A 15,637-nucleotide genomic window follows, 5' to 3' on the forward strand; every position below is an offset into this window, starting at 1 on the left:
CAGTCAGGAGTAAATTCATCTCAGGGATAGTTTCTCAGCTATGTTTCAATGGACACCCGCTGTCTTATTTTGGAAAAGAATGGAAGACATACTGTTCTCCCAAGTATTACTAAACTCATATGTCAGGCTCAGATTATTTGCTTCATAGGCATTTTTCTCTTTTGTAATAATACATTTTGCTTTTAGTTTTTGTATTTATTTGTTAAAGCGTGTTAGTTTTATTGTGATGGTTTAAATACTTCTTCCTTTCTCTCTTCCCTCCCCCCTTCTCTGGTAAATTGTTCTAGGGTCCTCTAATTGAAGAGCTTTAGAGGGATAAAATAAATTAGCAGAAAGATAAAATAATAAGATAAAAGGTTATGTAATGAATGCAAATCAGTAATGAACATTTAAACTAGACACCCCAATTTCTACTTATATTTGCAGCAGTTCCACACCATTATCCAAACACCCTACCCTCTTCATTTAATTCTGTCGTCTTTACTTTTCCCATTGTGAAAAGAGGATATCATTAGAAAATATATGGAGCGTTTCATACACACCTTGCATTTCATTCTGTTAATTGTCAGTTGTTTTACTTCCATGAGGAAAGCTGTTCTTTAAATAAACATTTTATTTCTCTCCTTACAGTTCATTATTGTATGTTTGTGTTTTGTTAGTCAGATTGCTTTTGATAGTTCTTTGAATAATATTCAACAGATTACTCAGTCTCTGCTTCCTCCATGGGAAACTGGTGGGTGGGTTTCTCATGAGACTAAAGGTGGTGGGTTTGTCCTGAGACTAAAACCTGCCTCTTTTTTTTATCTGGGCTACAATCCACACAGAAATCAGGAAAGGTTTTTCTTTGCATCATTAACACCATCTTCCTGATTTTTTGACACCTCCACCCATCCTCAGATACCCTGACCCCTTGTATACTCCTATAAACCCTATGGTCCTTAAAAGTAAGCCTTAAAAATCTATTGATTTATAATACTTTTTTTTAGCATTCCTCTATCTGAATGGGTTCTTCAGTTTCACCTTAGCAGATATAAATAAATGTCATATTTTAAAATGCCTTATTTGGGCTATGGCAATATGGTGATATTGGTATTTGAGAATACGTCATTCTAATTTTATTAAGAGCTATTATTTCTGAATTCTAAGGAGATTTTCACAATATTACTGTAACCTATTCATATTCCAGACTGCCTCCCTTCAAGCTCTCTACTGGAATTCTCATATTAATCAAAACTATTTTGAAGTGTTATTTGGCCTGCTGTGATAATGACATTTATTTCATGTTGAAAACACTAGAATATAGCTATGTAGATGCTTGTATAAAGTGTTAGAAATGAAATGGATTATCAGCTTTAAATGCCTCTGAACTTTTCTTGAATGAAAAAGATCAGTGAGATCAGATCACCGTCTAGCCACAGTATTGAAAAGACCAGTTTTAAAAGATCACAATATCTAGAGCCACAGATATATTTGTCAGCAGAGAAATAAATATTGCTCTTATGTTTGTTGTACTATGGCTTGTTATAGTAACAAGCTCAGACCAGCCATTGATTTCTAAAAATAATGAGCCAATTTTACTTCAGATTTGTTCTGTTAACTGTTAAGGAACAGTAAAGACAAAGGCCTTTCTCTAACTGCACTTCATCACCATACAAATCTGCTCTGCCAACTTTCCTAAGCTATTTTGTTCTCATGATGACTTCATTTGATCCACAACCCATGAGTGAGGCAGTCCTAGATTGTCCTTAGTTGTTCCAGTTTTAGTGCTTTCTTCTTGAAGCAACCTGTAGCAGTTTCAAGATTTATAAGACCTGCTTTGAAAACTTTTCTGTCAATTATGAGTGGGGCAGACAGTGGAATGGCACCCACCCAGTGCTTCTAACTAGTTCAGGATACAGTCCTCTCCACTATATACTTTACTTTGCCAAATGTTTTCCCTCTCCAGGTGGAAAGAGTTGCTACAGCATGTGGTAGTGATGTGCTTCACAATTCCCTAGTTCCTGCTGAAATCTGTGTGACAACTATGGGAATTGCACAATAAAGTGGAAGAACCAATTTGCCCTAAAATTCAAATACTTAGTTCTCTTAATTTACCACATAGCTCCACAAGCCACCATTCAGCCTATTTATTGGGTTATGTTGAATGTAGGCTTAGTGCTGTTTCCAAACTGCAGAGGTCTATCCCAGAAACCAGTTCTCTGGCTTCCTGCGCCAGTGTTGGGCTCATTATAGATGGTAGAAATATATAGTGTTTGAAAGAGTTGGATGCCTAGGAAGTCAATTTGGATTTGCAGACCGAAATTTCTTCATGACAGCCAAATTCTAACCCTAATTTTAACTCAGAGGTGCAGAACGTCTTTTGAATCTTTCACATCATCACTTATGACTAATGGAAAAAAATTAAATGCTTTAGGTTCCTATCGGATATAAATGTCCCTGATGCAAGTAAGTACTTTAGATGTTGAAATTGTTTAAGTATCCAATAAAACCATGTGATACGCCTGGATTTGTAATCACAAGTTATCAGATGCTAAGAAAATCTCTACTTTCCATCTGACTAATTAGGCACTTATTCTGTACTGCAAATTTGGGAAATAAATTCAAAGATGGGAATGGGGGGGGGGGGTGTCACAGTGCCAATTCCTAGTTTTCATTATCCCTTCTAGAAAGGAGATCTAGGTGATAGGAAGTTAAGTACATTTTGTAAGAAAGTGGCTTGGGTTTTTTTTTTTCTTGTTTACTTTTTTTAATTCTTTTCCCACTAGTACCTTAACCATGGCATGAAAAAGCTCTAACAATATTTTTGTACTTTTTCTGAGCAGTATTCAGTGTTTGGCTTGGTCTCTAAATCCAAGAATGAGAAGGGGCCCCAAGCTTAGCTCATCAATTAGTGTGTTTTCCCCTCTTATTTTAATATAGTCAAATGGGAATTCAAATTATATATTTGTTAGGCTCCGTCACCACTGAAACACAGGTAACATAGAATTAGAGATACCACATTTCATACCAATATTTCCTAACTCCAGAATATTTCAGCTCTGCAGTGGAGAAAAGTCCCATTAAATTTAACTGATTAAGTATAACTGACAATGTGTGACATATACTGTATATTCCAGAACATTCCTGGGAAATCATTTTTTTTAAACTTCCCTAATAGTAATTTTCCTTGCTCATTAAAAAAAAAAACAATTCCATGAATTCAGACTTTTGTTTTACCGGTGGGCAGCAGTGTATCTCCTGCCTCACCCTCAAAAGGGAAGAAAGGCAAGAGCTTATGATACTTTTTACTCAATTTTACTTTAAAAATCATTCTAACGTTAAAAGTTTTATGCAGGGTAAAGTCACTGTTATTACAGGCATGTTGCAATAATTGAGAAACTAGTTTTCCTAGGATGAGCCTAATAACAGAAGCTATTGTTAAGCCCACTTTGGGAGATGGGTAGAGCAGTATAAAGTAGTTCTGTATAGTATTCCAGTGTTTATTCCACTGCCATATGTAGGTTTAAGGGGAAGTTGAAATAGATGGTAGTTGTAGTGCAGTTTGTGAACACTTGAGAGGGATCCATTTGAAAGACCGCACATTTTTCTTTTGTTGGTAATTTCTTGGTGAATTTCAGGTGTAATGCAGGTCTTGGTGATAAAGCGATATAGCAAAACATTATCAAGGCTTGTAATAGTAAAGAACTTTGCTGCAGTGATGTCCAACTCTTGTCTATTGCCTAGAGAACAGAACCAAGCTGCAAATAAAGTTAAAATGTTATTAAATGTAGGAAGGTGGGCTTTTATTTATTTATTTTGGCTTTCTCTCTGACCTGGTGCATCAGATAGTTGGAATGGGACAACTTGCCACAGCCAACTCAGCATAGATAACTCACCGAGGCCAACTTACTGTGAGACAGCTCGCCACAGGACAATTTAACAATTCAATTTAATTATTTAAAATAAATAAAAAAAATATTTCAATTTTTGTCATTCACATTTCATTTTGTCCCACATTTTGCACCCATTCTTTAATAATTTTATTCCACAATTTATTTGACATTAGTGTAATTCTTGTTCCGCAGTGAGTTGTCCCGTGGCGAGGTAGCTGTGGCAAGTTGGCTGTGGTGAATTGTCATAGTCCTTCAGGTAGTTAGCAAGAATAAAAATAAAACTGCAGAGTTTACAATTGATCATCAATTTAAAAAATCCCCATTACATCAGTTAAAATTTACTGACAATCTGTTTTTAGGTGCTTGAATAAAAATGCCTTTACTTGCTTGCATAAGGCAATAGGGGAGAAAGCTAGCCTCATCTCTCTTAGCCAGTCAGGAGGCAGTCAGAGGTAGCTTCTCATTCACGGAACAAAATGGAAAATGTGCTTTCAATTCAGAAGGCACACTTTTTGGCCTGGAAATTTGCAAGAAATTAGTCTGGACAAAACCACAACCATCCTCTCTGTCTCCAAACACCTCTTATTTGGAAAACAGATTATCTTAGATTTATTAAACGTTTCAGGTCTGGACTGAACAAAATGCACAATCTTCTGCAAGGTCATGGATCACCCCAAGCTGTTTCACATATGGAATGATTTGTGTATGGAATTATTCATATAGCCATATTTCCCCTGCAAGTGTGCCATTCTGGCTTTAGTGCTGCATCACTGTCCTCCTTGGGCAGTGAAGTCAGTATTGCTGCCATTGTTGGAGGTCGGTAGGTCTTTGGGTCAGACTGACTTCTCAGTCAAAAAAAAAAGCTCTAGTATATTTCATGGACAATATTATTAGGAAAACTGATTGTGAGCTCCAAACTCTGGCAAAGTATATTAATATTCTCCATTAGTACCCCTATAGATTGCTTCTTGGTGTTTCCAAGATTAAAGGAAAGCTGTAGCTCAGTGAGAGAGCCTTTGGTTTACATGCAGATGCTCTTACATTTAAGACCCTGTTTTTCCAGGGGAAGCTGAAAGTATGAAAATTAAACTAATTTACAGATTGAAAGATTTTATTTGTTTGTCAACTAATAATCTTCACACAATTGTATGTCCATTTGTTGTTAATTTATCTAAACTGTTCAGATCATTGATATATATCTTTCATACATAAGGCATTTTACAAAGTATCTATTGTCATAATTGAACAAATGTTGTTTCTGTTTTATCAAACCAGTTTTTTAAATTGTGTTTTTTCATTAAACTTACAAAAAGTACTATCTATATGGAATAGGATGGGACATGTTTTGTAGGAAACATTCTTTTCAGATGTTACTAAAAATTATCTGAGATGTGTTATTATTCTTCAATGTGAGTGAAAAAGCTTGCTTTTTTCTCACAGCAGAACTTTTTACTGAAAATTATACTTATAGCCTTTGTAATTACCACTAAAGCGTGTATATGTGTGTGTGTGTGTGTGTGTATTTATATTTATATATGTTTTCGTAGATTTTCACGGGTGTAGGTATGCTGGTTTTGTTGTATTCGGGTCTTTTCCCGTGTAAGGTTGAGATTGTCTTTGCAACGTTTCGGCAGGATCTCACCTGCCATCTTCAAGCTGTGGGCTTAAAATGTGATCGGAGCTGCCGTCTTTCTGTAAGTCTTGGTGGGAGGGGATGGGGTGCTGGCTTTGTTTCAGTAAGTGGAATGATTGGTTGTGTGGTTGTATCATGATTGGTAGATTGGTGCTGATTGGTGCAGGCTGTGTGTGCATTGTTGTTTTGTATTTTAACGGCTTGGGTGGTGGGTGGTGTTCGTTTGTTGGCTAGGGCTGGTTTCCAGATGTTACCAAGATGTTTCCAGATGTTGGTAACATCTGGAAACCAGCCCTAGCCAACAAACGAACACCACCCACCACCCAAGCCGTTAAAATACAAAACAACAATGCACACACAGCCTGCACCAATCAGCACCAATCTACCAATCATGATACAACCACACAACCAATCATTCCACTTACTGAAACAAAGCCAGCACCCCATCCCCTCCCACCAAGACTTACAGATGCAATAAGTATTAATTTCATGTTACTCTATTTCATGAACTACAATTAACTCGATGTATACAACATACTAAATAAAAATCAAACTACATTACTGTAATGTGATCCCAATTGCAGGAGTAAGGATTACTGATGAACCTATAGACTGAAAACTGCACAATTATATCTGATTTTCCCCATGTTGAATACTTAACTGAATCTTGGAGGTAGGATGGTAAGCACACCAGGTCAACAAGAAAATTGAATCAAACAGTCTAGTCAAGTTAATGTGGGAAATCAGATTTAGTTCCAGATTTAGTCTTCTTTGCGATTAAGGTAATTCCCCTATCATATGAACTACTTAGGTGAGAGTTAATTGTTCCTTTCAATATATGATCAGCATGAAATCCTGGAGAACCTACAGAAACAACCACTAATCATGACTTTTACTGTTAGTAGAGGCATCCACAAGGTAAGTCAATAGCATAAAAAGATTGGGTATGACCAGGCTGTTTGAAGCCCTCCCATCTTTTTGATTCAAGCAAAGCATGTTAAAATGAGGCAGATTCAATTACCTGGTTCCATGCCTTTAATGCTATTTATTTATTTCCTTCCTGCATATGACTAACTGTTGGATTGGGGTTCCTGGATTCATACTAGTCTTTGACTAATGAGTAACACATGTATCTGGGGGGGAGTATTAACCTTCTCCTGTTGAAAACTGAGTTTATGGGTTCACAGAATATACTGGGCCTTGGAAGTGGTGAATTTGGCTCTAGGATGTTTACTAGAAATACTTTTGGCATGATGTGGATGTGTTACCTTCTTGTTTTGTCAAGTGTAGTGGTTTGGTCTAGTAAAGCTGTCTTGAAGCAGTTTTTAGCTCTGCTTGTGAGGTACATAAACTACAAACTAGTCAGCATGTATTACTCAGCTTGTGTGTCATGTGAACTAATACAATTGTATTGAATAAAGGATGATTCAGTTAAGCATGAGTAAGTATGCAGTGCAAATGAAGCACTACTGTTTTTTCAGTGAAATTGTCATGAACTGCCAATGTCCTTGATTGAGCAAAATGTGACTTCTCTGAGAAATGATTTGTGGGCTTAAGAAGATAAAATGTATGCTATAGATTGGGATCACCCAGAGAGAAAGATGGATAAGGGTCTTTGCCAGGGTATCAATAATCAGGCCCACAGTTTCATTTTTTCTCTCAATCCAACAAGCTTTGCTATATTGGCAGACAAAAAAAAATAGACGACTGCTATGGTGACAGGAAAAAAAACTTGTCTGAGTGGAAGGAGATGGCTGTTATTTTGCAAAAACAGCATCTATTTGATTTCACGAGGCAACCAAACTTTGCAAGAGCCCAGTTTCCTTTTATTTTTGGATGGGCCTCTTGGACTCAAATGTTCTCTGCTGTGGTAGAGGATAAGAGAAGCCCATTCTTGGGATTTTCGCGCTGGGCCCAGGCTTCCTTACTGCCCTTTCCAGAGGCAAATCCACCCGGTGGCTTGTTTTTTGTCTGCCCCAGAGCTCACAAGAAGCCATCTCCACTTCCCACTCCACTTTGTTTGCACTCTTGCCATCCAACCTGCAGGGCTAAAGGCAAGTGCATCGCCCAAAGGAAGCTACCTTATGGGCCAACTGCACAGCAACATCGCCTGGAAAATGGCCGTGAAAACTCTGCAAGACCCCTTTCCCCCCAAAGTCACCACCCAGTCCTCTCCGTCTTAACAGGACGGGGCGGCAGAGAGGACTGGATTCGGCGAGCTTTATCTACGCTAGATGGCTAAAAAAGGAGAGGGAGAAGGGTCCCTTTAAGTAACTGTAGGCATGGGAGAGCAGTCGCTGCACCGGCCTGCAAACTGCCTTCCTCTCACCCTTCATTTGCTGAGAGCGGGCCTGGTGCGGAGAAGGCGGCGGCGGCAGCAGCAGCAACATTGAGCTCCAAAGCTACGTTCCCCACAATCGCCCGTCGCCGTAAATTCTCCTCCCTCCTGCCCAACAGAGAAAGAGAGAGAGGGCCACGGCCGCTTGTGCCATAGGCAGTACTCTCTCTCTCTCTCTCGCCCGCGCCGCCAATTCTGCGAGCTGCACGCTAGACTGAGGCTCGCTTCGCTCGGCGCTCGACTGCTCGCCCGAATCCCGGCTGCCTTGGGGAGAAGCGGAGGCTCTGCCGCCTAGACTAGCTCAGGCGAGCGCCGAGCAGGGCTTCCAGGAACAATAACAGAAGAGCCGGGGTTGCGGGAGCAGAGAAACGGGCGCCCCCCTTCCTTCTCTCACCTCCTCCTCCACCCCCGCCGCTAGCCTCTCGCCCCTCGGCCCCCTTCCCCTCCCCCCCCTCGGGTCGCGGCCCCTCTTCATGATGTACGCCTTCGTCCGGTTCCTGGAGGACAACGTGTGCTATGCGCTGCCCGTGTCGTGCGTGCAGGACTTCAGCCCCAAATCCCGGCTCGACTTCGACAACCAGAAGGTTTACACCGTCTACCGCAGCCCGGCTCACGACCCCGAGGACGGCGACGAGAGCCCCGGCGAGTGGGGAGAGCGGCCGCCGCTGCACAAGGCCCAGATCCTGGCGTTGGCAGGTGAGGCACCGAGGGATTTGGCAGCGGGCGGGCGGGCGGAGGGAGCGAGGCGACCTGGAGGCCAGACCAGTTAAAACCTCCCAGCTCTTTGGAGGACCCGGGCGGGGCGGGGTAGGGGGCAGGCTTCCCCCCCTCTCTGCGAAGGGAAGGAAGGGGCCTGCGGCTGGAGCCCTGCTCCTTATGTGCCACGGCGGGGCCTGCACCAAGTGGCTGCTGCTGGCTCCGCTTCTCCGAGGGAGGGAGGGGTTTCGGGTATCCCCAGGAGACACCGGCAGGCGGGGTGTGGATAGGGATGGCCTGGTGTGGCAGAGGCCTAGATGAAGGTGGGACGGGGCTGCCTCGGTCCCCCCACATCCCCTTCCCTGAGGAGGAATAGGCTTGTTCCGTCGTAAGAGAGCACCAGAGAGAAATCCTGTTGGGCATTTCCATCGTTTCCAGCGCTTGCGAAGGTTGGACTAGGAAAGGGGAGGTGATGGGTACATGCACCTAGAAATGGCTTGCAACTAGAAATGGCTATAAACTAGTCTGCCCGGGAGTGGCGTTAAACGCTGGCGTGGGCTTCCTTCCAAGACTGTAAAGGTGGAAGATTTATTATTTCTTTTAAAAGGACTATCTGGATAAGAAATGGAGAACATTTCACTCTGTGGCATTCCTAGGAAGAACTTGACTTAATTCGGGTGCGGGGTGTGAGTGAACATTTATAGGAAGAGTCAGGTGGTCTCTGACAGAATAAGTTAGGGTGGGACCTGGCTGTCACAAAAAAGAGGGACACTGAGCACAAGAAAAGCCCTGCTTGGAACAGTCCAAAGATGTAGCTTTTACTCCCACTATAAGGAACGAAATGTTTCCACTTAACCATTAAGCAGGTCATGAAAGTCAGTCTCTGCAGTATGGCCTTATGTAAATGTTATGTAAAGATGTACTCCATTTTAACATTGTGGTTTTACATTGCTATTATAACTTATGCTATATCTATGAATGTAGTTCGTTTGGAAAATAATTTAAATTATTGCTCATCACCACTGTTCCTCATTTTGGAAATGAATTCTAAATTCAACTATAAAAGAATCCTCCTTCCCATTTGTTTGCTTGTCCCAAATGGATTTTTAGATTACACTCAGTGATTATTAACTAACTTGAAAGAAAAGCAAAAATAAAAATATTGATGTTGAGCGCTGTAGTTAACACATAATAACCATTTTTAATGTGAATGCCGCACACTGTATAAAAATACTTGAAATCTAAATGCAGAAAAGGATTCTTTATAAATTAATTGTAAAGAATCCTTTTCTGCATTTAGATTTCCACTGAAAAAGATAGACATTGAAAAAAGATGCTAGTAAGTAAGATTCAATGGCAAATATTTATCTTTGTTTTGAAATAAAGATCATTATTGCAGTGTTAGTTTTGATAACTTTAACAAAGTTACAGTATATGCATTGGCTATCATTGCAAAATAACATTTACTTAATGAAATAAAAGATATTTTTCTCATAAAATTCTAGAATACCTTATAAATAATATAGCCCTATATAGCCTTCATAAGGAAGGCTCATCCCCACAAATAGACATGGTTGTTAACAAAATAAGCTTCTCAGAAACAGAATATGCATTTATACATATAATCACAACCTGTCCTTCTCAGATACATATATTAACTAAGACATTTCCCAGTGGTGACTATGTTTTGCATGTAGAATGTTTGAGATTCAATCATTAAGAACTGGAAAAAGGGCTGGAAAAATTCCTACTTGGGAACTTGAAGAGATGCCTCCAGTTGGTGCCAACGATGCTGAATTAGGTAGATCCATATATTTGTTCCCCTGTTTCTACAGAGGATGTGGAATTCAAACTTATAGTTCTGACAGGTAGAAATATAATATACCACTGAAATTAGAATAAACTATACTGTCCGAGTCTGTATCCATATTAAATCCCAATTCATATTGCAGTGTATTACTCCATCCCCACAAGTTATGAACTCTGTCTCTAAGCATATTTCAAGCAACTTTTATTGGTGGGATCATAATATCACCCCATTTCTGCAAACTGTGTAGATCTGTCAAAATGTACCAGATCCTCACTTGTCTTGAGCCTAATTGTTCCCAGAAATACAGCCAGTCCTTGACTTACATCCATCTGTTTAGTGACAGTTTGAAGTTACAACAGCACTGAAAAAAGTGACTTAAGACCATTTTTCACACATATGTCCGTTGCAGCAAAATTTGGATACTTGTCAATTGGTTCATATCACGGTTGCAGTGTCCTAGAGTCGTGATCACTTTTTGTGACCTGTTGACAAAACCAATGAGGAAGCCACATTCACTTAACAAACCTGTAACTAACTTAACTGCAGTGATTCACCTAACAATGATGACAAGAAAGGTCATAAAATGGAGCAAAAGTTACTTAACAAATGTCTTGCTAAATTTGGGGTTCAAATGTGGCTGCAAGTTGAGGATTACCTGTAATTTGGTCATATTGTTTGATAAACCAAGTACCCTTGATCAAGACTTGGCTCATTTTATGCACATATAGGTTATATCAGAGATTGTCCAGGATAAACCTATTCATACACTGTTTATTGCCAATGCTACTCTTGATCTCTTACTTGTGAAGTTAGAAGGATATTGAGTGGAAAATGTATGTGGCAATTACTCTGTGTAATGCTTTCCAAAGGGCTCTTATGTCAGGTGAATTCTTACAAATTTCTGATGTTGGATAAAAAGGGGTTGCTTTATTTGCTTTTGCAAATAGCATTTGGCTTGAATCTGAAATCCATTAAAACAGTAATGCTTAAATTAGGTGAACTAAGACCTAGTTTGTAAGGACTCCTATCTAACCAATGGCAAGGAATAATGATTTGAAGATGAGTTGGGGGAATATATATGATCATAATTCTGTGATAGATAAATGAGGATGATATTTAATCTTTAGCATACTTTTAAAAATGTGGGAATGAGGAAAAAGTTGGTGATATGTTGTTATATTTGTTGTAGAATTAGTTAGCTTCAGCTTGCTGTCAACTTTGTTGCTAAAAAATGTGTTAAATAGCTTCAAGCATCCAGTTATAAACTACACACATATGCAGCATGCTTTATTGTACTAAAGCCTTCTAACTTGAGAGCTGTTCAAAGCTTTAGTATGACTTAAATATTTTTAAAGACTTTGTAAAAGCTAGTTTCATTACTTTAAAATATAATTAGAAATATGATAAAAATCAAACAGTTCAACTTATTTTAAATATATTTTATATTTTTGCACTTAATCAGGTCTTCCAGTTCTTGGATTAATGGAATGGATTGATATTAATCAAGAATATATGCAATATCAACTCTTGAAAATTATACTAAGTGAATTCAAAGTTAGCCATAGTCACTGGAGCTAAAATGCAGGGACCCTTGATAATTATTATGATTAAACACCCAACAATTTTATATTATTTTATACAGGTGTTGATTAGGGCCATAAAAACCATGCTAAGTTAACTTAATAAACCACCTCTCCAAACTTATTGCTCTAAGCCAGGGCTGTCAAACTCCCAGATCACAGGCCGGATGCGTTACATGCTGGCCGCACCTATAACCAGTTTAGTGAAGGGGGGAAAATGTCCCGATATGTCACATGGCACCGCCATGGCTACTTGAGTTTGACATCCCTGGCTTAGAGCATCAAAACACCATATTTCTTAACACCCATATTGCTAGTTCAAGGCCATTTCCACTTTTCTTTGTTTATACTAAAACTTAAAAACGGGATTTTGAAGTGGCTTCACCAAGCTTTTAAAAGATGCAGCTGCTGATATGTTCCAAATATTTTTCTCAGAAAGACAAGCTTCTCTCTAAATGACTTTCACATTGCAGTGATTCTTTAATACAGTATATTTATGAGTAGATTTTTACAAATTTCAGTAACTTTAGTAGTCACACAAAAATTGTGACTGCTATTGATAGATCATAATTCTTCTTATGCTACTAAAATGTTAAAATACTAACATTCTTCATTTGAAGAATGAAACAGTGTAATGGTTAAGGTGTTGTACTAGAGAGATTAACGTTATATCTGCTCTCAGTTTTGGAAACTGATAGGTTTGGATCATCTTTCTGAGAACGCTCTACTGAAGAGATTGTTGTTGTGAGGATTAAATAAGGGTGTTCCTATGTAAATATTTTTGGAAAATAGGCAAGACGTAACAAGTAAGTAGGAAACTTTAAAAATTGAGTCTTTTTCAACAATGAAATAAATAGTGAGTTTCAAATTCTTTAGAGCTCAGTCAGTTGTAATTTTTTTTGTTACTGCATCCTTCCCCTCCTCCCCCCAAACATGTAGAGTTTGAAGGAGATCAGTCAGTTAATACATATAATTGAAACACACTTTATTTAAAAGTGTGTTACTTTCATCATTGTAAAGCTGTTAGAATATATTAATAAAACTCTAATTTGCATAGCTTTAAAAATACTAATTTAAAGTATTAAGTTAATTTACCATTCAGCCTTTTGTTGTATTTCTCAAACCCAGTTTTCTGACTTTATGTTTCCACAGAATCAAGTAGGTTGCCACCACATGAATATGTTTCCCAGGGAAACAGAAGCTGTTGGTGGAGTAATTTTTCCCCTCCTACCATTACTGTTTTGTATGTTCTGCAAATATGCTTTAATAGGTTGAGAAACCCTCTGAAGTAGATTTGGAGGCATGCACAAAGCTGTGGGAGGAGAATAGATAGTCAGAAATGCATTTTAAAAATACGCATAGCTTTCATCTTTTTTGTGATGCTCGCTCCCTCCCTCATCTATCTATCTATCTATCTATCTATCTATCTATCTATCTATCTATCTATCTATCTATCTATCTATCTATCTATCTATCTATCTATCTATCTATCTATCATCTACCTACCTACCTACCTACCTACCTATCTGCTTGTCTTGTTGTATTCGGGTCTTTTCGCATATAAGTTTGAGATGTCTTGGCAACGTTTCGGCGAGGTCCCACTTGCCATCTTCAGGCTGGTGTTTTCGGCTTTGTGCTTGTAAGTGGGTTGATTGGCTGTGTAGTTGCATCCTGATTGGTAGATGGAATTGATGTTTGTAGATTGGTCGGCTGTTTCTTATCATCCTGTATGGCTGAGGTGCTGGCTGTGTGTCCATTGTTCTTTTGTGTTATAACGACCTGGGTGGTGGTGAGGCTCGTTTGTTGACTAGGATTGGTTTCCAGATGTCTGGTAGGCGGGAGGTATCATCATGTTTATTCATGTTGGGGGGGTGTTTTTCTATTTCGATGGCTTCCATAATTATTCTCTTGTTGAAGTGTTCAGTTTTGGAGATTAATATGGTTCCTTCAAAATCAATTTCATGTCCTGTTGCTTTAAGGTGCTGGAAAAGGGAGGAAGTTTTTTCTTTTTTTCTGACTGCGTTCTTGTGTTCTGCGATGAGTGCATTTATTCTTCTATTAGTTTGTCCAATGTATGTGGCAGGGCAGATTTTGCATGGTATTTCGTAGACTCCTTGGTTTTCTAGCTGGATCTTGTCTTTGAGGTTTCTTAAGATGTTGGCTATTTTTTGGTCAGTGCTGAAGGCTGTCTTGATATTGTGCTTATGGAGAATTTTGCTGATTTTACTCGTGGTGCCTTTGATGTAAGGGAGGAGGGTGATGCCGTTGTCCTGTTCTGTGTCTCGGCTCTTGGGGGGTGTCTCCTTTTGGAGTAGGTTGGTAATTGTTTTTCTTTGGAATCCGTTGGAGATTAATACGTTTGTGAGAGTGTGTAATTCAGTTTTCAGGTGGTCTTTGTCAGCTAGGCATTTGGTTCTGGAGATAAGGGTCTTGACTAAAGAGTTGATCTGTACAGGGTGGTGATGGGATTGTGCGTTTAAGTAGCGGTTGGTGTATGTTTTTTTCTGGTAGATGGTGTGTTCTAGGGAGCCATTGGGGTTTTTGTAGATTAGGACATCCAGAAAAGGAAGTTGGTTGTTTGCTTCTATTTCCATAGTGAATAGTATTTTGGGGTGTAGGCTGTTGAGATGTGTGAGGAAGTTGTCCAGTTTTTCTTTCCCATGTGGCCAGATTACGAAAGTGTCATCTACATATCTAAGCCAGAGTTTGGATTTGTGTTCAGATTTATCTAAGGCTTTAGTTTCAAAATGTTCCATGTATAAGTTTGTGATGACGGGTGAGAGGGGTGATCTCATAGGTGCTCCTTCTATCTGTTTGTATCTTTGTCCATTATGGATGAAGTATGTGTTGGTTAGGCAGTGGTTGGTCAGGTCCAGGATGTGCTTAGGGGGGGGTTGTATTTGTTCTGGATAGCTGTGAAGGCTTCTTTTATAAGCACTTGGGTGAAGAGGGATATGACATCGAAGCTCACGAGTAGGTCGCTGGGTTGTAGGTTTTGTTTCTTTATTGTTTCTATGAAGTGGAGTGAGTTTTGTATATGTGAGGTGATGGATTCTGTGTAGGGTTGAAGTTGTTTGGCGAGGAATTTGGCAAGATTCTGTAGAGGTGAGCCTATGGAGCTGACTATGGGTCTGAGTGGTGTTCCTTCTTTGTGTATCTTGGAGAGGCCATAGAGCTTGGGGCATCTGGAAGATTTCTCTCTGGGGATGATTCTTTGCTGGATCTCTTCACTGATGGGAGAGGCCTGAAGATGACGAGTGGGACCTCACCGAAACATTGCCAAGACAATCTCAATCTTACATGGGAAAAGACCCGAATACAACAATACCAGCAAACTTACACCCGTGAAAATCTACAAAAACATATGTATATATTGAACATGTATAAAATGTAGTTTTGCTTCCTTTTATCAAATTGGATTCAATCTACTTAATTATGGACAATGAATCAATGCATTGAATCATTCAATAAAATGAAATAGTGACACTCAGAACAGAAACAAACAGCACGGAAAAGAACCCCATAATTACATGTAGAAACGTTATATACAGTACTTTAAAAATTCCAGGGTGAATTCTTCCTTTCAAAATAAGGAGAGGAATCTCTAGATGCTGATGAACTACTATATAACTCCCAACAGCTCAGGCTAGGATGTTCAATAATAAGAAGTACTGGGAATTATAATCCATCTCTAGAAAGCCACAGGTT

General features: G+C 39.3%; 1 protein-coding gene across 10 annotated transcripts in view; it reads left to right on the forward strand.

Annotated features, from left to right (window-relative positions):
- The window catches only part of BEND5 (BEN domain containing 5), a 918,531-nt gene that overhangs the window by 457,694 nt on the left and 445,200 nt on the right, over nt 1-15,637 (forward strand). Inside the window, exon 1 of one of the 10 annotated variants that reach the window (XM_081947744.1) lies at nt 8,148-8,539. The exons of 6 other annotated variants lie outside the window; for them this stretch is intronic. In XM_081947744.1, coding sequence (XP_081803870.1) covers nt 8,317-8,539 — 223 coding nt within the window. In that variant the 5' untranslated portion in view covers nt 8,148-8,316. Of the gene's footprint in view, nt 1-8,147; nt 8,540-8,841; nt 8,989-15,637 lie in introns of those variants that run through there. 3 more of the 10 variants (XM_081947745.1, XM_081947748.1, XM_081947747.1) reach the window with 3 other exon arrangements.

This window comes from Natrix helvetica, assembly GCF_964273705.1.
Source record: "Natrix helvetica genome assembly, chromosome: 3".
In the NCBI taxonomy this organism is placed as follows: domain Eukaryota; kingdom Metazoa; phylum Chordata; class Lepidosauria; order Squamata; family Natricidae; genus Natrix; species Natrix helvetica.